This window comes from Petromyzon marinus, chromosome 41, assembly GCF_048934315.1.
Source record: "Petromyzon marinus isolate PM22_M1 ecotype Great Lakes invasive population chromosome 41, UKy_Petmar_22M1.pri1.0, whole genome shotgun sequence".
NCBI classification, from domain to species: Eukaryota; Metazoa; Chordata; class Hyperoartia; order Petromyzontiformes; family Petromyzontidae; genus Petromyzon; species Petromyzon marinus.
The window spans coordinates 4,836,545-4,861,726 of record NC_133707.1 but is presented as its reverse complement, the minus strand read 5'-3'; the positions used below and the strand labels follow the sequence as shown (position 1 = coordinate 4,861,726).

Below are 25,182 nucleotides of genomic sequence, written 5' to 3'. Positions count from 1 at the left end.
AGTATCTACTGACTCTACAGTAGTATCTACTGACTCTATAGTAGTATCTACTGACTCTACAGTAGTATCTACTGACTCTACTGTAGTATCTACTGACTCTATAGTAGTATCTACTGACTCTACAGTAGTATCTACTGACTCTACAGTAGTATCTACTGAATCTACAGTAGTATCTACTGACTCTATAGTAGTATCTACTGAATCTATAGTAGTATCTACTGACTCTACAGTAGTATCTACTGACTCTATAGTAGTATCTACTGACTCTACAGTAGTATCTACTGACTCTACAGTAGTATCTACTGACTCTATAGTAGTATCTACTGACACTACAGTAGTAACTACTGACTCTATAGAGGTATCTACTGACTCTATAGTAGTATCTACTGACTCTATAGTAGTATCTACTGACACTACAGTAGTATCTACTGACTCTATAGTAGTATCTACTGACACTACAGTAGTAACTACTGACTCTATCGAGGTATCTACTGACTCTACAGTTGTATCTACTGACTCTACAGTAGTATCTACTGACTCTACAGTAGTATCTACTGACTCTATAGTAGTATCTACTGACTCTACAGTAGTATCTACTGACTCTATAGTAGTATCTACTGACTCTACAGTAGTATCTACTGACTCTACTGTAGTATCTACTGACTCTATAGTAGTATCTACTGACTCTACAGTAGTATCTACTGACTCTACAGTAGTATCTACTGAATCTACAGTAGTATCTACTGACTCTACAGTAGTATCAACTAACACTACAGTAATATCTACTGACTCTACATTAGTATCTACTGACTCTATAGTAGTATCTACTGACTCTATAGTAGTATCTACTGACTCTATAGCAGTATCTACTGACTCTACAGTAATATCTACTGACTCTATAGTAGTATCTACTGGCTCTATAGTAGTATCTACTGACTCTATAGTAGTATTTACTGACTCTATAGTAGTATCTACTGACTCTACAGTAGTAAAGAGTCAGCAGATACTACTAAAGAGTCAGTAGACACTACTATAGTCAGTAGATACTACTGTAGAGTCAGTAGATACTATAGAGTCAGTAGATACTACTACAGAGTCAGTATATACTACTGTAGAGTCACTAGATACAATAAGGCGGTCTGGTTTAAGAATTTCGCTCAGTGGCGTTTTAACTACCGCCCATGGCGAGAGATGGAATTGAAAACGACGACCTTTGGCTCGCAAAAGGCCATTGTGCTGTGACCATTCCACCACGTGTATGTCACGCGTACACACACGCGCACGTATTGTGCACGCGAAGTGCGTGCATCACGGGTGGCCAACATGCGAGTCTCCAAATGTCTGTGAAGACAAATGTTGGTCGACGGAAGTCGAGCGTCGGCCGTGCGCGTTGTTTGGGTTGCGGTGATGCGCCTTCCGTTGTTTTGCATACTGGCACACACAAGCACAATGACGAAGATCACCTTTCGTGTCGTACGAGTGCCGTCAGTGGAGGGGCGGCGGGGGGGGGGTTACCACCTGTCCTGGCTTTACCCGGGTAGTCTGGGAAGTGTCACCCAACTTTTGTTCGGGAAATCGGTCCGGGGTTTGATCCGTGACAAAGTTGGAAACGCTCGTTGTTGGCAAGTCAGAGATAAAGACAAAGACCCCCCCCCCCCCTCAGACTGTTGGGGCAAGTGCTGTTAGCGAGCACTTATGAAGGCCGGCAAGGCACACGAGGGGGTGGGTGGCCAATACCACGCCGGGCTGCCTTTGTACCCCGAGTGGTGAAGTTTACACACCGCACCCAGGTACTCATTTGTGGCTGAGCCGACTTAGGGGAAGCCCAGGACCGGTTCAGATAATAATCGTCACTGGTGTTGGCCGTGAGCGTGAATCGAACTCGGGTCGCCGGGTTCGTAGCGCAGCGCGCTAACTGCTACGCTACCCACACAAACACACAAACACACGCGCACGCGCATACCGCGTAAACATCCCAACGTTGAGCCAACGTTTGAATGCCAACGTTGCCCCAAGGTTCCACGTTTACTGGGTAATGCCCCCATGCATAACACGGCCATACAAGCGCAAACCCTAGGCGCACCCCCTGATTAGCTTTAGATATCTTACGAGGTCTGGCGTATTCCGTGAGATTTGGTTGTAGGTAAATTGTGGTAGTCTGTCAATGGTCATCAAATATGGAATGACAGGTGAGGAATGGGCTTTTTAATCTCTGTACAGGGACTTCTCTACTTACGAACACTCTAGTTACGAACTTTCAGAGACACGAACAAACCTGGTCCGTATGTCCAGTCGCCTATTTGCACCGAGAGTCGCGATTTAAACCGCCGCGCAATAGATGGCGGTGGTGGCATCTACATCCGCAGAACGTGAAGAAGCAGTGGTATCTACATCTACAGGAGATTATACAACTTTTAAAGCCATTCCCCGTGTTTAGTGTACACGCCGTACAACGTGTTTGGAATCGGCAGGAGTAAAGTTGGACTTACGAACAAATCGACTTACGAACAGACCTCTGGAACCGAACTCGTTCGTAAGTAGAGGAGTCCCAGTAAAGAACATTGAATCCCCCGCCGCGTGGCTACCCTTCCCAATCCAAGTTTCCCAGGAGATGCAATCCTGTCTAGAATGTCACGAAACAATGTACATCGCGTGGAGCATTCGCCTTCACCGAGGATCATCGGCACGGCGTTGCCTGTCACACCAACAGCCACACAAATTCACGCGCGGCGCAATACACACAAGGCCACCCGGACAACCCCGAACGAAAGTCAATCGACGGCTGTTTGGGGCGCGTGTTGTTGGCAAGCGCCTATTGAGGCCATAAAACTGAGGTCAAACGTGTACGCATTTATGCATACACTACACACCGACAAAACACACACTGCTGTGTACAGAGCAAAGATCACCCGTCTAGCTTTCACAGACTTTGGGGGGCAAGAGCTGTTAGCGAGTAGAGCCTATGAAGGCCGCCACGGCACACGAAGGGGGGTGGGTGGCCAGCACCACGCCCGGCCGCCTTTGTCTCCCCAGTGGTGATGTTCACTAATCGCATTAAGTACTAATTTGAGGCTGAGTCGACCTAGGGGAGGCCACTGATGGTGACTGTGAGCGGGAAATGAACTCGAGTCGCCAGGGTCGTAGCGCAGCGCGCTATCTACTGCACCACCGCTCCCCGTTACACACACGCAACCACACACAGCACACAACACATACAGCACACAACGCACATGCATACACACAACGTAGAGCTATATACTGTACACATAGGCTGCACGCACCAATACACACGCACAACACATACATAAACAGGAAATATATACACAACACGTACCCACGGCACAAACACAAACCCCACAGCACAAACACAAAACACATACATTACACAATTCATACAACGCACATATGCATACAAATATACATGCTCATTCGTGCATACACACTACATACATTCACAATACACAGAGCATAAAGACACACACACAAAGATACACACACAGGCTACTACATACACACAAAGACGTCGGCATACCCATAGTGATTAAGGAGGTAAGTGGTATGGCCAAAATGGGTACGAGTGGGTGGTAGGTAGTGCTCACCTACCGCTTAACGATACAAATTTAGACTGCTGGGCCAAGTGCGTTTAGCGAGTGCCTATTAACTTATTTAGCGCTAAAACAGCGCACATAGAGGGCGGTGTAGCCAGCACAACGCCCGGACCGCATTGTCTCCCCCAGTGCCAGTGTTCACCGTCGCTTTTTGTCAATCACAATGCTCTCATCTAAGGCTGAGTCGAACTCACTTGAGAGGCCAGGACCCGACCGTCAGATATCAGCCGCCGCCGCCGTCGCAATTGGCCGTGGCCGGGAATCGAACCCCGCCGTGGCCGGGTTCGCAGACGCAGGACGCGAAAACCACCGCAGCCTCCTGCGCTCCCGTGCCGGGCGCGTTAAAGCGGTTACCGATTGGAGTCAGAGGGGGGCCAAGTAGCAAGCAACCGGGGGGGGGGGTGGGCATGAATACGCTCCTGCCCAAGAAATTTGGATGGGGGGGGGCTCCCTCCCGAGGGGGCTCCCTTCCCTATAACCCGCGCCCCCGTAAAAAAAAAACCCACGTCCGTGTGACTCACCTGTGAAGGAGAGATGTCGCGACGGGCAGAAACAACACGAGCGGCACCAGCGCCGCTCACCTCGGCCTCTACCGGTTCGATCCGTGTCACTACTCCCCACCCCCCAAACCTCTCATTCCGCAGCCGCATTTAAGAGGGGGCGAGGGGCGGCGCGTTTGTGTGTGTGCGCGCCGCCTAGGTCACCACGGGAACCCGTGCCCCATACGGCAGCGGCAGCAGCACACACAGACAAAGGTACCCATGTAGCCTCTACAAGACCGGTGGGCAGCCGGCACACGAGCGGGTGGGTTTGGCCAGCCAGCACCACATCGGTGCTGAAGTTACCGACGCCGCACCGGGTTACTCGTTTTAAGGCTGAGTCGACCCAGGACCGGTTCAGATAATCGTCACTGGTGTTGGCCGTGAGAGAGAATCGAGCTCGAGTCGCCAGATTCGTAGCGCAGCGCGCTAACCACTGCGCCACCGCCCCCCACCACTTTTAACTGCAGCGCACACGATGAGCATCGTGCAGACACGGGGAGACACTCATTCATGTATCATACATCGTACCGGAGAGCTACTAACGCTATAATTACCGTGCTGGTGATGTAATAATGAATAAATAATGAACGATTTAATAATAATCATGTTTTTTTTAATATATGTATATTGATTGAAGAATGATAATGATGACCGTGACAATGAACTCATGATCGCGATGATGGTTGAGCATTTTTTTGTGATTATTTTCGTCATCGTTTGAGATACTTTGTAAGTATTCATTCATCCGGCAATGGAAATACACTCACTGATGATTGGGGTGATGATGATGATCAAGATAGTGTTGGGAAGCTTTTCATCCAGCAGTGGACAGACAATGGATGATCATGGTTATATTTATTACCACCCGAATTCTTGAACATAAACACGATGACATATTGACACCACTGCACGGCTAGGAAATCAAGGGAAGCTGGCGAGATGTTAACTACCTCACCTGGTATACAGGAGGTCGTGGATTTGGAGTTTTCGTGACTGCAGGGATCCATACTCTTTGGTTATTTCGGTAAAGTCATCACGTAGGCATAAAATAAAATATCGTCGTGATTTAATTTTTTGTACTTTACACCCACGTGACTTTACCGAAAGAACCAAAGGCTATGAGGTCGTGGGTTCGACCCCGACCCTGACGAAGCCTGTATACAGTATTTGGAGTTTGCGTGTCTCTCTCTCTCTCCATGGTCGCGTGGATTTTCTCCGATTTCTCCGATTTTTCTCTCCACATTTATAATCAACATCACGCGTTTAGAGTGTATGGCTGCTGGTACAATAAAATAAAAATTGTTTAGACACTGTATATGGTACGCTTATGCACAGATTGTGAAGTGAAGAGACGGTCACCCTGGAACTTTATCGCACCTTGCTCAGTTTATACCGACAATAACCCATGGCTTACGGTGTCAATTCCAGTGTTCTTACAACAGTTGTCTCCCTGTGTAAACTGTGAGACGTGTGTGTGTATGTGTATCTGTAAGTGACCTGCGTGTTCCTATATGTGTATGGAGGTGGCTCGTGAAGGACGCTGCTGGTCAATTGGAGGCAGTCGCCCTCCAACAACAACGGAGGGCAGAGGAGTGACGCTCACATCAATTTGGCACAGAAGGGGGCGCAGCTGGTGTGCATCGGCCAGTCATCTCAGTCAACCCATGGCACCTAGGTCTGTCCCGTGACCTCCTCCTGTCAGCAGCGAGCCTTCTGCACATCACGTGGCCTCAAAGTGCACCTGGCCTGGCACAGACGCTGTGGAGACGTCACTTAGTGGCGCATGGCGGGTATTGTTATTGGTGTGAGTGTTTGCGTGAGTGGTTATGTCAGTAAGTGTCTACGTGTGTGCGTATGTACGTGAGTGAGCGTGTATATACGCGTGTCTGAGTGGTGGGGAGCGGTGGCGCAGCGGTTAGCGCGCTGCGATACGAACACGGCGACACGGCTTCGATTCCCCGCTCACGGCCAACACCATTGACAATTATTTCAACCGGTCCTTGCCTCCCCTCGGTCGACTCAACCTCAAATGAGTACCTGGTGCGGCTGGGCGTGGTGCTGGCCACCCACCGTGCCGTTCATATTAATCGGTGCTCGCTAACAGCACTTGCCCCAACAGTCTGTTCGAGGCTATAAGGGGGATCTTTGTCTTTGTCTCATGTCTTGAGTGTGTGAACCAGATACATTGGATTGCCAGCCACGGCTAACATCAGTGGCGAGTGATATCTGAACCGATGCTACGTCTTCACCCCTAGGTCGACTCGGCCTTGAATATGTACAGCTGGTTGCATGAAAGTGTGCACGATTCGGATCACAGTCACAGTGGCTGGCGGTGTCACAAAGACAAAGATCCCCCGTATAGCCTGCACATAATGTTGGGGCAAGTGCTGTCAGCGAGGAGCCCCTATGAAGACCGGACCGGCACACGAAGGGGGGGGGGGCGGTAGGTGGCCAGCACCACGCCCGACCGCCTTTGTCTCCCCAGTGGCGATGTTTATACACACCGCAAGCTGAGTCGAACTGGGGGGGGGGGGGGGGGGCGGAGAGGGGAAGGGTTCAGACATTCGTGGCCGTGAGCGTGGCGCGGCACGCTCACCGCTCCCCTCGTTCCCAGCTCGCACGACACCTCCGCAGCCACGAGAGGGCACCACAGTCTCACGCACTCGCCCCAACATTGACGTGCCTCTGTCTCTGATACGTCAATAGAAGCGGTGGTGTAGCGGTTAGCGCACCTAGAGAGGGGGGGGGGGTCAGACATTTGTGACGATGTGTGACGAGAAGGGGGGGTTAGAAATGTGACGTCACGTCAAAATGCGCAACTTTAAATAATTAAATAGACGTTTTTTTATAAATGTTTTCTCCTACAACATAAGAGTGCAGCGGCACATTAAATACGCACTACAATGACAATAGTTTAAAGCGATTTGAAGCATGTTTTATTTTCAAAATGGAAATATGGTTTTGGGGGGGGGCAGAGCTTTGTGACGTCATATTTGAGGGGGGGTCTGACTTTTTGTGACGCCGTGTGACGAGGGGGGGGGGGCGTCAAAAATCGTCCAAAATCGCGTGACGTCATTTATGGACGGCCCCTTACGTATTGTGCTCATTTGTACGTGGCAGAGCCTATTGCACCAACTATGGGTCTTAATGGGACATGAGGTTTGTGAATTTTTGGTAGGCCATAAAGTCTTGGTTGGTTGCGATGCCCTTGGTTTGATCAGGTATTGCTCTTCTTTGGGAATTGATTACTTGGCAACGATTTCTTTTATTTTATTATTTTTACACGTTTTTTTTTATTAACTCCTCAAATATTGTAACCCTATTTTAACCCACTTCCCAATGTGGTATCGACTGCAAACGTGGTATACTTATGTCATACTGATGACAATACTATATTATATAAAAATAAAATATTTTAAACATTATTTTTTTATATGTTACTAGCTGTACTACCCGGCTACGCCCGGGACTTGGATTCACCACGCCCGGCCGCCTTTGTCTCCCCCCCCGTGGCCATATTCACACACCGCAGCAGTTACTCGTTTGAGGCTGAGTCGACCTAGGGATGGCCCAGGAGCGGTTAAAATAATCGTCACCGGTGGTGGCCGTGAGCGGGAATCGAACTCGCGTCGCCGGGTTCGTAGCGCGGCGCGCTAGCCACTACACTACAATGCGTTACGGTAGCACACACACACAGACAGACACACACACACAGACACACAGACAGACACACACAGATACACACAGACAGCGCACTAACCACTACACAACAATGCGTTACGCTTCCACGTGCGCGGGTCACGTGACAGATTTGACGTTACAGCTCACCGTGCAAAAAAATATAGGCATTAAATTTCGATTCAAAGCTTTCGTGACTGCAAGGATTCATCTTCTTTGGTTCTTTCGGTAAAGTCACGTAGAATGAGAATAAAATAATAAAAAAGAAACGTCGTGAGAATATTATTGTGTTATTTTATCAATTTATTATTTTATTCTCATTCTACGTGACTTTACCGAAAGAACCAAAGAAGAAGAATATATGCATTATTGAGCTCCCCCCCCCCCCCCCCTAAAAAAAATAAGTGTCATTTTATCATTTCTGCATGGTGTACAGTCTGGAAAGTACCCACATGGCAAATTTCCAGATTGTTGCATGTCGGGAAGTACGCTAAACATTTTGAACAGACACGCATATTCACAACTTTGCCTTTTATATATATGGATATGTTTCGGCTTGTGTCTAATTGTCCACGCTGAACTCACGTTGGCTGTAAATCACCACGGGTCCCCTTACGTCGTGGTCAAGCTTCGGGTCCACTTCCTGGAGTCGTGGAGTTCTGCCATTACGAGTACGGTACATTTACTTAAAGCGTGCTTTTTTATTTTTTTAATAAATATTACTTTTACGTTCCAAGGTGAGTACCTGGTGCGGCGTGTATAATAATCGCCGCTGGGGGGGGGGGGTGAGAGACAAAGGCGGCCGGGCGTGGTTAGCTGACCCACCCACTCCCACCACGTGCGTCACCAAAGCCAGCGGCTTCCGTCGGTGCCGCCCTCGCCAACAGCACTTGCCCCAACAGCCTGTAGAGAGCTACACGGGGCTGGGGCCCTTTGTGTGGTGGGGAGGCGTTTCTCGTCGCAGCCAACCCGCTCAAGGCACGGGTTCAGTGACGAACACAGTGCATCATCATCATCACCACCATCATTATCATCATCACCACCATCATTATCATCACCACCACCACCACGATCACCAACCCCTCCCTCCTCCACCACTCACTCACTCAAGCGACGATCACCAACCCCTTCTGCCTCCTCCTCCACTCACTCAAGCGATGGCCGATACTGCTGGGAAAGTATGGACAGCGTTTCACCATTTGCTGCTGTTGATTCATGCCGCTTCTCGTGTTGCTGTTGCTGCTATTGCTGCTGCTGTTGTGATTGCTGAAAGTTGATGCTGCTGTTACCGCTGCTGATGTTGTGGCTGTAGCAATGTTGTTGTTGTTGGTTTAGAGCGCCTTGGCGACTGCGTTTTTAAAGCTCAGCTTCGTTGAGCTTATCATCTGTAGATGCACAACATGCTGTTTGGCTCGGTTTGGGCCTTGCCTGCTAAAATACAAAGTGGGTTTTCACAAGTTTGGCTTGCTCCTCTGCTGTACTCATTCAGCGGCTGCCACAGCGGGTTCCTGTTTGCTTTGCGTCTCCACCCTGATGCTGCTGCTACTGCTGCAGCTGTATTCACTTGTTACTGCTGCCGCTACTGTTGTCACTACTCGTTGCTGTGATCGTCCTTCTGCTGCTGTTGCTTGTGACGCTGTTGCGGCTGTTGCTTCGGCTCTGCATAGAACCGCTGTGGACCCCGGGCAGACTCTCCCGCCGTCATAGCAATGTGGAATTTCCATCGATGGATTCCCATAGCTCTAAAAGCGTACAAAATGCAAAACAACTTTTGAAATCATGGACTATGCAGTGGATAATTCCGTAGAACGTTGAAAATTGGCACAATCTTACCCCTGAGAAGAATATTATTTTAGTTCTACATGGTTAGGTCACCCGTGAAAAGCACTGACCAGGCTCTCGATTGCTTAGCTTCTGAGTTTCTGATGAGATGGACCACTCTCCGTGGAATTTAACCTGTTACGTAACACGAATTGTAGCATTGTGTTAATATTTAAATCTCGATTTAAAGCTTTCGTGACTGCAAGGATTCATCTTCTTTGGTTCTTTCGGTAAAGTCACGTAGAATGAGAATACAATAATAAAATAAGACATTTTATTCTCATTCTACGTTACTTTACCGAAAGAACCAAAGAAGATGAATATTGAAATCATTGTCCAGCTCGTATCATGGGGCCTTGTTTTGTGTGTGCCAGTATCAACCCATGGAAAATAAGAATATTTGTTTACCCTTTGTGGAAATGAAACAGGAGGCGCTAAGATGTTCACACACCAAATATATACATTTTTGTAGGTAATCGAGTACTGCATGAACCACACACAGTACCCGTGGTGAACATGATTTGTTGAGCATGCATACATGTCAACCATTGCCCTACTTTATTGCAGACCAATTCATACCTTATTCGTCACCCCGTGGCCTTGTAAATCTCAACGTTCACCCTACAAAATCCCATCACAAGGCAGAAACACACACAACTATCAGTTTTAGTTTTGCCCGTGTTGAAACGGTTGTATTTCCCTGTACAAGAATACGGGTGAACGGTGCGGATTGACGGCTATGAGCATGTTTTATTGCCAGAAAGGGTAAAGTCTCTGAATGTTTGTGCACAGTTTGTGTTTGGCGGCCACTGCTAATTGCACGTCCTTAAGCCAATAGGCAATTATATTGCAGCAATATAAACGGTCGTATATATGTTTAATGAGTAATACACCGGTTTTTTAAAAAAATAATCATTGAAATACATTAAAGGAGGACTGAAATCCAACCTGCACCGCCTATGAATTCCAATTGTCAGCCTCGCATCAACCAACAAAGTCCGCTCCACGTTTGCACGTTAACTGGAACAGAGAGCATCCTTGCCTGAATGTTACTTTACAAGCATTGGGTCACAAGAAGCAAGAAAGTCCTAAAGCACTGCGCTCGCAGTTATAAATTTTCACCGTCGCTCTGACACAAACATCGGGAGTCTTGTGCCCTCTCACCCACTGTGCAGACTTGCACCTCCGTGGTGATCACTCACTGAATTCTGCTAAAGCTTTACACAGGGTGGATTCAGCTGACGAGCTGCCAAGCCAGCGCTGCTCGGAGCCTGGGTTTGAACCCTGCGCCGCGGTGGCGAGATGTTAACTACCTCGCCTGTTATACAGGAGAACGTGGGTTCGATCCCGACCCCTGACGCTTGTATATTTGGAGCTTGCGTGTTTTTCCCCGTGTTCGCGTGGCTTTTTAATCCGTGTCCTCCAGTTTCGCTCAGTGGGCCTTACCTGGTAAAATAAAATAATGATGTAGTTTTAATAGTTTACAGATACCGGGTTTCAGACACCAAGTGATTAAACCGGGTTCTCAAGTCGAGTGAGTGGATGATCTCAGCCTTATTCTTAGTTCTTTCGGTAAAGTCACGTTGAAGGGAAACAATAAAATAATATATATTTTAATATATATTTTATTATTTTATTGTTTCCCTTCAACGTGACTTTACCGAAAGAACTAAGAATATGAATTACTGCAGTCACGAAAGCTTTAAATCAAAATTTAAGATCTCAGCCTTGTCGCTGATGACTGCACATAAAAGTCGTCCCGTTATCTTAGTTTATATTTATCGAGCTCCTTAGCTCAGGCCGCTTTCAAAGCGGTCCAAAAAGCGAGTGATTTAGATATCAAGGGCAGTGCGAGGGCTGAGGAAAAACGTGACCGTAACAGAGGTCACGTGGGGGTCACGAGAGGGCAGCAGGGGAGGGACGGGGTGGAGGGGCGAGGGGAGTGAAGAGGAGGGGAACGAGCGATGGAGAAGAAAGGAGTGAGGCTTTAAGAGAGGAACGGAATGAGGTGAAGGAGGAGAACTGCTTCATGCACAGGGGGAGTTGATTCCAGTGGTAGGGGTGCAAGGAGGGGGAAGGATTGAAAACGAAATTGGCTAAACGGAGAGAAGGACAGAGAGAGAGACAGAGAGAGAGACAGAGAGAGAGACAGAGAGAGAGACAGAGAGAGAGACAGAGAGAGAGACAGAGAGAGAGACAGAGAGAGAGACAGAGAGAGAGACAGAGAGAGAGACAGAGAGAGAGACAGAGAGAGAGACAGAGAGAGAGACAGGGAGAGAGAGAGGGAGAGACAGAGAGAGACGGAGAGAGAGACGGAGAGACAGAGAGAGAGATAGAGAGAGAGATAGAGAGAGATAGAGAGAGACGCGACTGAACGAATGAGAGGCGAGATGAGGTGGGAAAACACCACGGAGAGAAATTGTTCCATTTCATTTCTCTTATTTGATTCAATAATTTTTTTATTCATTTTTATACCGACTTTGCCATTTGTTTTCCCTCTTGTACAGTTTCACCCGCTCCATTACCCTAAACCTACTCTACACATATATGCACAAGTTGTAAAATCCACTTTAACACGTAGGCTTTTGCAACCAATATTCATAATATGGGTGTTTGGGTTATATCGCATAAATATAAAAGTGTCGTTAAGCCCGCCACAGCCAATTAGTAAGGACTGTCACGTAAACAAAACATGCCAATTCGTTACTAGTACAGCGCACCGGTGTGTTGGGAGAGTAAACCCACATTTACAATCCGTGACACACCTCACTAATTGCACGTGTTGGGTGGTGGCGGGTTTAACGACACATTTATATTGTAAAACTTAATCATATTTCACATGCACATGGCTCCGCACGTATTCCTGAGTCTCACGAATCGATCATATTCGATGCACCGTTGTATCCCGTCCAGTTGGGGTTGCTTCTGACGATGGGTTCGCTCGTTAACGCCGTTAACCCGCGCCTCCGCCTCCCCCCTCTGTGTCTCTGCAGGTCATCACGTGCCGCGCCGCTGTGGCCTGGGAGGCCAAGAAGCCGCTCGTCATCGAGCAGGTGGAGGTTGAGCCACCGCGCGCCCATGAAGTCCGCATCAAGGTGGGCCCGGTTGGCACCTCAGCACGCTGTGCGGTGCACGGTGGGGTAGGGGTAGGGACGCGGAGCCAGCTCCGCTGAGATCCTGGGTTCACGTCCGTGTTTTTCGCCACCCGTGATTGAAGGTCTCAATTCCGAATCAAAGTTGGTTGCGACCCTCTGCACCGCAGGCCCTGGTTATGCATGGGTCAGAGACAATGAGGGCCCCGCTGCCGAGTTCCTTCATACACGTGCGAGTTCTGAGTGACTGATGTAAGTTAGAATGATGTTGATCGAAGGGCTAGAGTAACAGACATTTGGTAGAAATACAGATGAGTCTGTGCTGATTATTATACCAATCCAAACAGCTAAATTCGCAAATTATTTTGTACTTTGTGAATAAAGCTTGAAAGTTGGCAGCATGTCTGTTAAGACTATACGGGGAATCTTTGTCAGCTATGTGTGGGTGTGAGCGGTGGCGCAGTGGGGAGTGGTAATGTAGCGGTTGGCGCACTGCGCTACGAACCTAACGACTCAGGTTCGATTCCCGCTCATGGCCAACACCAGTGACGATTATCTGAACCGGTCCTGGGCCTCCCCTAGGTCGACTCGACCTCAAATGAGTACCTGGTGCGATGTGCAAACATTGCCACTGGGAAGACAAAGACGGCTGGGCATGGTGTTGGCCATCCACCCCCTCGTGTACCGTGCCAGCCTTTATAAGTGCTCGCTAACAGCACTTGTCCCTAAAGTCTGCGTAGCCTACACAGTGGTGGTGGGGAGGGATCTTTATCTTTGGGTGTGTGTTGCAGATCGTGGCAACGGGCGTGTGCCACACGGACGCGTACACGCTGGGCGGCCTGGACCCGGAGGGCGTCTTCCCCGTGGTGCTGGGGCATGAGGGCGGCGGCATCGTGGAGAGCGTGGGCGAGGGCGTTACACGCGTGCAGCCCGGTGAGACGCGCGTGCGCGTGCAGACGTACGCACAGACATACGTCTGCACGTCCGTTTATCTGTCCGTACGTCCGACCGTACGTACGTTTGTACGTCTGTACTTCTGTCTGTCCGTCCGTATGTAAGTACGTTGGCTCGCTCAGCCCTGTTGGGGCTCACTGCCTCCCATTTCAATGGAGAACTGAAAACGTTGCTGTTACACTTTCTTCTGCTCCGCCATCTTCGTCCTTTTCTTCAATAGTTGGGGCGCACCTACTGCTCCGGCATCGAATATAAATAGGCTAGCTTTACTGCTTGTACGACGGCTCGGGTCAATTATTCTCATCTGCTCCTCACTTGCCATTGAGGAGCAGGGCCAGTGACTCGGTGCGTGTTTGCTGCAAAGTCATTGGCCACGACACCCGATTGCTTGAACAACGAAATACTGACGACACACCCCACCTATTAAGCGCTCGTTCGTTTGTCATCGTGAGTGTGCGCTGATTTACATTTGTTTCTTTAGATCCCAGCCGAAACTCCCTCCCCCACCATGACCCCGGATATTCGGGAGGTCACGGTACTTCAATCCAGCGATGTGAACGTGCCCGGGGTGTTACTGCTGCCTGTGTCCGTGTGTTGCAGGCGATGCTGTGATTCCCCTCTACATCCCGCAGTGTGGGGAGTGCAAATTCTGCCTGAGCCCCAAGACAAACCTCTGCCAGAAGATCAGGTCTGTGCTGAGCCCGTTCGCTTGCTCAGTGTTCATTGACGCAATATATTGCTTCATCTCTTGGGCGATGTGCCCGAGTATCACACGCCCCGGGGCGTCACGGTGTCAAGTTACCACGGTGTGCTACGTTGCAAATAAAGCCGTCGTGATAAGAGCGTACCTAATTCACCCGCGCAACGCACTCGAATACTCGACGGAATGACCTTTAGTAGTATGGGGTACACGTGGCGGATGCCGAGAGTGCAGTGGAAATTCCTGAGCAACCGTAACCCGAACGCGGACAATGCTAACCCCACAGGAGCAGAGTTGAGAGGTTTTTTTTTTGTTGTCGCAAGTCTTCTCCTGATGGCTTCGATCGCCCTGCTCTCGTAACTCGACACCACCCGCCTGTCGATCCGCCTTCGGACTTCAGGGTGACGCAGGGCCAGGGACTGATGCCGGACGGAACGTCACGCTTCTCCTGCCGGGGCCAGCGCCTCTTCCACTTCATGGGCACGAGCACGTTCTCCGAGTTCACCGTGGTGGCCGACGTGTCCGTGGCCAAGGTGTCGCCGGCCGCGCCGCTCGACCGCGTCTGCCTGCTGGGGTGCGGCGTCGCCACGGGCTACGGCGCCGCCCTCAACACCGCCAAGGTGCGGGGGGGGGGGGTGACGGTGGGGGAGTTCGGAAAAAATGCGTCGGCGCCACACCGGCCTTCGTCTTAACTGCGTACGGCACGCGTTGGTGTGGAGGAGTGGAGCGGAGCGGCGGGCCGTGATTTTTGTTTACATCGAGGCGGTCTGATGAGCCAGGCGATTGTTGCGATCAAGAGTAGGCGGAGTGGGCAGAGGTCAGAGAAGAGTTCCAGTTCGCACCGGTGGCCGTGTCGGTGACGCCGAAGTATTTTGAGAGCCGTGCTCAGTGCCTCGTGATTAATACGTTTGCAGGGTGGGGTGCCCCGGTCACCGCTGAACCTCGGAACGCGCGAGCGGTTAGCGCCGTCGTTTTTAAAGACATTGTGCTCACCGCAAAGAACCGCAGCGACGTGACCGCACTCTGTAATAGCTGGCGCCAAACTGGGCCACGAGTCCTGCCGCATGACCTCGTGGGGAGCCTCGTTACCGACACGTTTTATTTCGGTTTTTCTTGAGAGTGGGAGAGGTTTAAAATGGTAGAAATACGAGGGTGGGTGGTTGCCAAAGCGGTACGAGCGCTGGGCATGCATCGCCGCCGAGATGTCCCGGGTTTGAAGGAGTGGTGCCAGCTCAGCGCCCTGAGCCTCTGAGCCATCGCCCCGGCCACCGCCTCGGCCGCTCGACGTTTCGAGAGAGCGACTGAGCCGCGCGCGGGGAGCGCCGGTGCCACTTGACCGCCGCCGCTGTAGCTCGCCCGCTGTAGCTCACCCGCTGTAGCTCACCCGCTGTAGCTCACCCGCTGTAGCTCACCCGCTGTAGCTCGCCCGCTGTAGCTCACCCGCGCGGCGCCGCCCGGCCAGGTGGAGCCTGGCTCCACGTGCGCCGTTTTCGGCCTGGGCGCTGTCGGCCTCGCCGCCATCATGGGGTGCCAGGCGGCGGGCGCCAGCCGCATCATCGGGGTCGACATCAACCCGGGCAAGTTCGAGGCGGCGCGCACGTTCGGGGCGACCGAGTTCCTCAACCCCAAGGACCATGCGAAGCCGGTGGAGCAGGTGCTCGTGGAGATGACCGACGGCGGCGTCGACTACTCCTTCGAGTGCATCGGCAACGTCGGCATCATGGTGGGTCGGCGCGGGGGTGGTGCGGGGGAGGGGGGGGGCGGAGGTTGTCATCGACACCGTCACCGCGCACGGCCGCTCGAGTTGACGCCGCCGGTCCCCCGACTAAATGTGGTGGACATTAGCGACTCGGGCGAGGAGAGCAGCGCCGGTCTGTGTGAATGGGGGCTCCGTTTTGATTGCGTGCATCGAGCGGGGGGGGGTGTTTAACTCAAATTACTCACTTCGTCGCGACGAAAATACAAACTGGCAGAATCTCCCCCCTCCCCTGTTGAGGGCATCGTGTGTGTCCCCCCCAACCCCCAACCCCCCCCCCCCACGTGGCTATACTGCAGCAGAGCATTGGAATGGATGAGTTGGGATTTTTGGCGTAAGGTGCTCTTGAGTTGCCGAAGCATTTAAGCGCCCTTTCTATATGAAAGAAAAAAAACGAGACTGCAAACCCGAGACAAATTGATTCTCGAATTTAATTGCTCATCTCCAATGCATCGAATCGCTGGGGCAGGTAAAGAATCATTACATGCCAAGTTATAGTTGCCGGTGTGTACGATATATAAAAAAAAGAGAAACGATTCAAATTGAGACCACAAGAAAGAAATTCAAACTACAGATTCTTAATCCCTCCGACGGCACCGACTAAGCTTTGCCGGCAGTTTTTATTCGTACCACGGGAACGATTGCCGTGGGCGTGGTAACGTAAGATCGATGCCCTGCAACTCTGACGTTTGTCGCCGCGAAAACCCTTGCCGTCACAAGCGCTCGGCACTGGAGGCGACCCACAAGGGCTGGGGCGTCAGCGTCATCATCGGGGTGGCTGCAGCCGGCCAGGAGATGGCGACGAAGCCCTTCATGCTCGTCCTGGGGCGCACCTGGAAGGGCACCGCCTTTGGGGGTACGTTGCTCGCACGAAGACAAATATTCCCCCTCTCCGTATAGCCTACACAGGCTGAAGGTAGGAGGGGGGGGGGGGTCACGTGCTGTTAGCGAGCAGCACCTATGAAGGCCGGAACGGCACACGACAGGGTTTTGTGGCCAGCACCACGCCTGGCCGCCTTTTTCTCCCCATTGGTGTTGTTTACACAGCTCAGCAGGTACTCCTCCCTAGAACATCATCCTGCTACTCCCTGCGCCCCAAACTCCGACCAGGCCTACCCCAACCCCTCGTTAACCACGCCCACCTGTCCTGTCACCGTAACCACACCACCACTTTTAATAACCACACCCTTCATTTCAACTGCCATAATCCTACGTACAATTGTATAATTCTTGTAAAAACGCCTTTGGAATAAGGCGCTTATATAAATCCATACAGGGACTCCTCTACTTACAAACGAGTTAGGTTCTAGAGGTCTGTTGGTAAGTCGATTTGTTCACAAGTCCAACTTTACTCCTGTCGATTCCAAACACGTTGTATGGCATGTACACTAAACACGGGGAATGGCTTTAAAAGTTGTATAATCTCCTGCAGATGTAGATGCCACTGGTTCTCCATGTTCTGCAGATGTAGATGCCACTGGTTCTTCATGTTCTGCAGATGTAGATGCAACTGGTTCTTCACGTTCTGTAGATGCCACTACCACCGCCATCTATTGCGCGGCTGTTGAACTTACGACTCTCGGTCCGAACAGGCAACTGGACATACAGACAGGTTCCTTCGTATCTCTGAAAGTTCGTAAGTCAAATGTTCTTAAGTAGAGGATAAGACGCAGGTCCGATTCTGATATTGCTCGCCCACAGCCTCTCTGACGCCACCGGGACTGTTCCGGCCAAACGGCGAGGGGGGGTGCGGAACCGTGTTTGTTAACCTGTGAATAGCACCCGGAGCGACGTTAGTGGCAGCGTGTGTGTGTGACGGGTGTCGTGCGTGTGACCGCGTGCGCGCGACGCCAGGGTGGAAGAGCGTGGAGAGCGTGCCGCGCCTGGTGGACGACTATCTGGCCAAGAAGTTGAAGGTGGACGAATTTGTGACCCACACGCTGCCCTTCGCCGAGATCAACCAGGCGTTTGACCTGATGCACGAGGGCAAGAGGTGAGCGGGCGGCAGTCCCTGACGGCAAGATGCGGAGGCGCGCGTACTCGCAGACACAAAGATCCCCCGTGTAGCCTTTAACAGACTATTGGGGCAAGTGCCGTTAGCGAGCACCTGTGAAGGCCGGCCACGGCGCATGAAGGGGTAGGTGGCCAACACCACGCCCGGCCGCCTTTGTCTCCCTAGTGGTAAAAATTACACACCGTACCGGGTACTAATTTGAGGCTGAGTCGACCCAGGGGAGGCCCAGGACCAGTTGAGATAATCGTCACTGGGTGTTGGCCGTGAGCGGGAATCGAGCTCGGATTGCCTGGTTTTGTCGGGCAGCGCTCCCGCTCCTAACAGACACACGCACAAACAAGCATGTAGACACGTACGTAGGCATGCTTAACACAGCACGCACAAACATGCGGGCACTCCCCTGTATAGCTATGTCGACTGTCAGGGCAAGTGCTGTCAGCAAGTACCCACTAAGCTGGCACAGCGCCCGGCCTCCTACGCCTCCCGAGCGCACCGATGTTTTGCGCGCGGAATCATTCGCGGGGGGAAAAAAAGCATGAGGATTGAATTTTGGCGAAGGCAGCAGAGGCCTCGTTGAGCTTTAATTGTACGACACGAGCGAGGCGGGGGGCGGTTGATGAAACCATGGCTTCGCACGAGGTCAGAGACCCTGACACAGTTACGACCGAAGCCAAACCTCAGCAGCAAAACGGAACGCAACAAATGAACCTCATGGCGGTACGCCGGCTCTCGCATAATGTCCGTGATGCAGTAATTTTTAGTCTGTTGATGGCCGGCGATGCGGCAATCGACTCATCTCAATGAGCCGTACACGATGCACTACGGTGCATACGAGCGTTCAGGGTTTCGGCGCATTCGTCCTCGCTGCGTTTCGACAACGCGGAGCGTGGCACTGATTTCGGATTGATTGGTACCCCAGTCGAGGGGGTTAAGTACACACCCCTGGGAAAAAAATAGTGTCCCGGGAAAAAAATATATTTAATTGCCTCGGCCATTTTGTATTATTTGGTACCCCGGGGAACCGCCATGAGGATCAAATAATCCCCCCCCCCTTCTCTTGTAGATGTATGCACCTGGACTCCGGGTGCTCCGAGCTGTTTTGATGTGCTCTTGAAATTTCATGGTTGAGAAATACTTTCAAATGTTTCAATGAATGGTCATGCCCGTCACCTGTGGCCCTGATGTCACTGCAAGGTCACTCCCATAACTGAGTACGACAGTAGTGGTAGCAGCAGTAGTTTAAGAGCCTTTCGTCAATCCATCTGCTGGATAATAACTTGAATTTATAAAGCATCCAAACGCATGAGCGTCTCAAGACGCTGCGCAAGGCAACCGTATAAATATAAATACAAGCCCAAACGGATATTGAACATCTTAATATCAAAATAACAAGGAACACAACTCGTGTATATGCATGGATTTTTGTAACGTTTTCCAACACGTGTTTGTCCTTAAAAGTATTTTTTTTTACCGTGTGCACACGCTGCAATGAAACAATTGGGACTTGCACAGAGTTATCTCTGCCTGGGGAAGGTTCGCGAATCACTCCTTGATCAACCTTAGCCCTCATTTTGAACATACAAGCCCCAAACGGCAACACAACTTCGCGCGAAAGTTCCAATCGTGTCGGGGGATTTATCTTGCAAAAATCGTTACAGACATACGGGACACGGCGAATTCATTATCGCTTTTCAATTTGGTTGGAAAGCGTTCATGTATATATTTTTTTTAAATCGAAATCGAGGATTGTACAGATTGAGCAGCAGTGGGTTTATACGCTAGCACTCAAGCCATCACAAACAAGACAACCCCCCCCACCCCGTGTGGACTAGAGGACGATCATGGTGCTCTTTAGCCATAACTTGAAAGTCTTATCTGAGTAAATATTCTCGCGGAGAAACAAAAGTTCTAATTCGCGTGGGACATATCCAGTGGTGGTGGCCGGCCCCATGGGAGCCCTGAGCAGGGATTATTTTGCGACCCCACCCCCCCCCCCCCCCCCGCGCTTATAAACTCCCAGCGATATAACGAGAGAGCGATGTATAGATGTGGGACAGGTGTTGTAATATTGGAGGAAGCATGATATGTAGCAAAGTGCGACAGATGTTAACAAAGACGGATACGAACAAGGTCGAGATGAGATCATCTTTTCACGTTATTCGGGTTGAGATTGTTTTGATTAGGCTCAGCAGCTCACGTTCGCTTCTCCGCCAAAATTTCGCGTGAATTTTGGGGCCCCTCAGAATGCACAGCGATAGCACCTCTCAAGGTAGGTAAGAGCGTTGTTTTGGTTGCTTTTTCACTCGTAGAGGCAGACACTGCTGCGAGACAACGTTCCGATTCAACTGGCACCCGGGTGGAGGAGGGTACCCACCGGCGGTGGCCGGGTGGTGAAAAAAGCACGGTCGCCGCCGCCGAGTGCGCAGTTGTCGGTTCGATTCCCGCCGCTTGTCAGACGGACGGAATGAAAGAGCTAAGGCTGGGTCCAGTACGTGTTTACGACCGGTGCCATTCCCACCAGGCACACGTTCTGGGCGCGTCTTACTTCCCCCAGAGCATCTTATAATCCGGCAAATACGGTAATCGTCAAGAGTATGTATTTTGTGCGCCAGTGCAATAGCCCGTGGCCCACAATTAAGATAATATTCATATAAATTTCACCAACACGTGGCTACAATGTTCACAAGAAAAATATTTTTCGCCAAAACGCGACCGTTATCCACATCGCGAGCAACGGCGCTTCAAATCCGCAGTGCGTGCCGTGTTTCAGCCACTCCCTTGAGATATCGTCAAAGCTTAATATTTACACCGTTCCTCCCATGCAGTCCACCTCGAGACGACGCCCGGTCCACCAAATTTCTGACTGTGCCGTTGGCACACATCGGCCTACTCTTGTTTCAAATAACGTAACAGGATCTTAAACGTCCGCCGTGAAGCAGACCCCCGTGGGTATTCATTTCAAGGTTTAATCCACCCGCAGTATTAACGTGCGTGGGCCAATGGGTCCACACCGCTGCCTTTAGTAAAGTGGCGAATTCGCGAGCGCTCGGGCACACGTCTCCTCGAAGATTTGAATCTGGTCCAATATACGGTCCAACTGCAGTGGCAGGAAAAAAAAAAACCTTGATGTTCTGCAGGTGGGAAGGGGGGCCTGTAGCGCATATAGAGTACTGCATTGCAAGTCGGCTGATTATGAATTTTAAAGTGATAAATATATGCACATGTAAGAGCCCTTTTGTCAATACGCTGTTGGGCCACGTGGAGGTTATTTGATTACACTTAGGCAAGCTGATCAGCGCTGATTGGTAATGGCGGGGTGTACAGATGTGGAGAGAGGGTGGCGTATAGAAGTACAGTACAAGAAAGGATTTTGCTGCGCTTGTATGCTGCACACCACGAAGCCTCGGAGCAGCTGCTCAGCACTGAGTTGCAGGCGATTTAAGCCGTGCGATTTGATTGTGCAATTGATTGCTCTGGCGTGGATCCCGGCTAAACATTCCCTCGGTTATCCCCCTTTCAAGAGGGGCCGGCTTAAATAACTCAACGTCGATTCATCAACAGTAACTTCCACTGGTAGCAGGAGGCAAAGAGAGGCAATTTGAATGACTCTTCAATAAATCATACAATGCATCAATCCACAAGAAACTATTAAGCTAAACAACGCGTGCATTGAATCGCTGCCTGCATGTAGAACTTGTTTCGCACCGTACGTAACCAACCTTGCTAATCGTAGGTGCCGGGGCAAGGCCAGCAAACTAAACACAAAAAGCAGTTTTGCAAGAACTGGCATTTTTCAATCCCGTGAATGTTGTAATGTTTCCACGTGAACCCTGCAGCTGCGAAAAGATCTGTGCTGCTGCTGCTGCCGCCACTGGCACCTTAATCGCAATATTAAGAGAATCGATTAATGAATCGAATCCTGACCCTGAATCGCGACAATTCAAATCATGGGGGAAAGGGAGGGTGGGTGAATCGTGACACCCCTGTAATTCGGTGATGTCCAACATTTCACGGGTCGTGCTCAAAACACGGGGTGATGTGGCACCTACTCCCCCCCCCCACCCCCCCAGTCAAGTTACAGCAATGTGCACATCCCTCTATCTGTACAGCATTCCACATTTACACATAGCACTAAACTAAAAACTATTTATATTTTACCAGGCAAGGCCCACTGAGCTATGTAGCTCATTTTCAGAAGCGAACTGGTCACAAATGAAAGCTCAACTGAGTGCCTTATTATCACGTGGAAAATTTAGAGCAGCCGAATACTCTAAACGCACGTAAATTCTAAATGCGGAGAGAAAAAACTGCAGAAACTGCGGAACCCAGAGAAAAATCCACACCATCACGGTGAGAGACATGCAAACTACAAATACACAGGCGTCAGGGTCTTAATCGAACTCACGACTTCCTGTATACCAGACGAGGTAGTTAACATCTCACCACCGTGGCGGCTTGGCCCGTCGCGGAATCATGTGGGATGGTGACTTGGAGATGCCTCCGTGCAGTGGTGGATTAATCATGGCCGAAGATTTTGTTGGCGAGGGGGGGACACACTCTGCACTGTCATCTCCTGGCAACACCTCGCAGTCCTGTGCCTACAACACCTGGCAAGCCCTCGTGGTCACCAGTCCCAAGTACTAACCAAGCTGGGATCTGCTTAGCTTCTGAAATTTGATGGGATCGGACACATTCATGGCCTATTGTTCAGAAGCAAATAGGTGCGAATTGTTTTGTTTTAGTCAGAAATCGCCCCTTGTTTTGGACTGATATATTTTTTTAATCTCTTCAGCACATTTACACTCTACAGAAGATTGCACCCGCTTGAGTACAGATTCTTTAGTTGCCCTAGGAGATGTAGGATGTACTTTGTACATGCACAGCCCCTTTTTTGCCAATCCACTGCTGGACAAAGGAAACAACCCACGCCCTGCCGACCATACTTCACCACATTGGGCCAGTGCAGGTTGGCAAAGGTGGCAAGTTTCGCTGGCAACTGATTGGCAATGATGGGCGCCAATCCAAGAACTATCCAGGCTCAAGCCTGCTTAGCTTCCAAGATCTGACATGAACGGAAGTAGCGGTTCGTATTAATGTCGGAGCGGTGCAGCCCAACCGCTTCGGGTTAAATTGAGTTATTTTAGTACCAGGTGGGGTTTTCAGAGCCAAAACAACGTGAAGTATTCTCTCTCTAGAACAAAGAAACAAATACTGTACCGCCGCAAACTCCACAAATATTATCAGGCTGACAATACAAAACCGATTGAGAGCTCACTCTGAGCGAGCATTACTCTGCGTCGCTGTTTTGGCTAATATCTGCATGCAAGCAGTCTTGTAGCTTGCACGCTTAGGTTGCGTCCGTGGCTGTCCCATCGACGTTTCAAGCTTCGATAAGGAACAAAAACCCCCTCCTAATACGCACGGATTGTTGCGTCGCATTTCCAAAGTGCGTTCGCCCTCGTATTTATTTGGCGATAGCTTGACATTATGGACCCCGTAATGAGATGGCGTTGCACTGCTGGTGTCTTGTAACGTCGCGAGATGACGCCAACGGGGGGTGGAAGGCCGGCGCGCGACATCATCGCCTTGGCCCGAAAAGGCTCACCCACGATCGGCTGTGGTTTTAATCGCCACGCTTCAGGACGTGGCGATTTTTTTGTTTGTTACAAGAGCTATCGTCACCTCATCTTAAAGGCAGATGGACAGACGCACAGCGCTCGCGCGTTAATGCTTTCAACCAGAGTTGGCAGGCGTGAGGACTGTCGAGTGACTTTCGATAGCACGCTACTACTATGCTGATGTTTTAAAAGGTATGTGCAGTGGCACTGCGGCGATGGCACCAAAACGCTCCATTGCACGGCTCCTGACCCATCGCTTGAGAATTTTCACTGCTATAACAAAATCAGCCTGGATGCACCTTTCTCGGAGGCCAAAAAGTATCAAGCCTGGCTAGGTGTTCGGAGACTGGCCAGAATACCACATGTTGTAGGCTTTGGGCTGAGGTGGCTAAAAGATGGCAGCACTGCAGGTGGAATCAATCCTTGTTTTATTTTATAAATTTGTTTTGTTGGTTTGCGGAGAACACGCCCAAAGGTCCAAAATGCAGAACTTTGAATTATTACCTCCTTCCTGTGTGTGGGTTTTCCCTGGATACACCGGTTTCCTACTACAAGCCAAAAAGAAAAATGGAACTAGTAAAATATCCCAATGCAAGACCCTCCCCGAATACAGTTTTTTCAAATTCGGCGAGGCTCTCCTGGGTAAAAGAATCGTGAGGTTCACCTTTTTTTCTGACATTAATGAAGCTTGAAACCGCATACCCGGTACCCCCTGCAACACACAGCCCTGGGAGTGTAATTACAAGCAACCAAAATCTGTTCGTTGTCGGTGGGGGGGGGGGGAGGTAAAAACTCTCTTAAATCAACTGTGCTGCACCCCCGGTACGACCCGATGTTCTATGACGCCGACGGATGCAGCCACGATTTTGACGGGGTTCCTGCGATCCCCGCGCCAGCCACGACATGTTAACGTCAACGGTGGCCGCCTAACACTTTTCATTTTCTCCACCTCCACAGCATCCGCACCGTGCTGAAGCTTTAGGCCCCGCAGCACCGTTGGCCATCGGCGTGCGTCCCCTGGGCTTCGGCAGAGAATGAAGAGCACTTGGCAACTATTAACAGCACAGCGGTGAAATCGTAGAAAATAAATACAATCAGCCTGCTCTTATTGTACTCTATTTTCAGATACAAATACTGAAAGCTTGGCGATTATACGCTATGCGAGTCGGGCAGTTCCGCACAGTTGTTACGTCAAAAACAAGTAGATTACCATTTTGCAAATTAAAAAGAAAACATTAAAATGTACGTAGACAGTCGCTGGGAAGGTGAAAGTAAGAAAAATCGAACAATTTAATGAGATGAAAATCCAGCTACTTGTTTCTGACATGACCTCGGTGGAATCGTCCAGTTGCATCATTTCAATAAACAGACCCGTTGTTTGCTACGCTTTTGCGCGTCC

At 50.3% G+C, this 25,182-nt stretch overlaps 2 protein-coding genes across 5 annotated transcripts in view; one reads left to right on the top strand and one right to left on the bottom strand.

Annotated features, from left to right (window-relative positions):
- Window positions 1-8,618, bottom strand: part of LOC116950977 (protein TBATA-like) — a 33,042-nt gene extending 24,424 nt beyond the window's left edge. Inside the window, exons 1-2 of one of the 4 annotated variants that reach the window (XM_032969210.2) lie at window positions 8,414-8,618; window positions 6,747-6,882 (exon numbers count right to left, since the gene is read on the bottom strand). The gene's annotated coding sequence lies outside the window, so the exon portion shown is untranslated. Of the gene's footprint in view, window positions 1-3,802; window positions 3,979-4,129; window positions 4,520-6,746; window positions 6,883-8,413 lie in introns of those variants that run through there. The other 3 variants (XM_032969211.2, XM_032969208.2, XM_032969209.2) reach the window with 3 other exon arrangements.
- Window positions 8,619-8,787: 169 nt separating this feature from the next.
- Window positions 8,788-25,167, top strand: ADH5 (alcohol dehydrogenase 5 (class III), chi polypeptide). Its single transcript, XM_032969205.2, has 9 exons — window positions 8,788-9,006; window positions 12,643-12,744; window positions 13,533-13,674; window positions 14,296-14,383; window positions 14,796-15,015; window positions 15,858-16,118; window positions 16,872-17,007; window positions 18,006-18,144; window positions 24,741-25,167. Exons 1-9 carry the CDS (start codon window positions 8,986-8,988, stop codon window positions 24,763-24,765), a joined length of 1,134 nt encoding a protein of 377 aa, XP_032825096.1. The 5' UTR covers window positions 8,788-8,985; the 3' UTR covers window positions 24,766-25,167.
- Window positions 25,168-25,182: the final 15 nt, after the last annotated feature.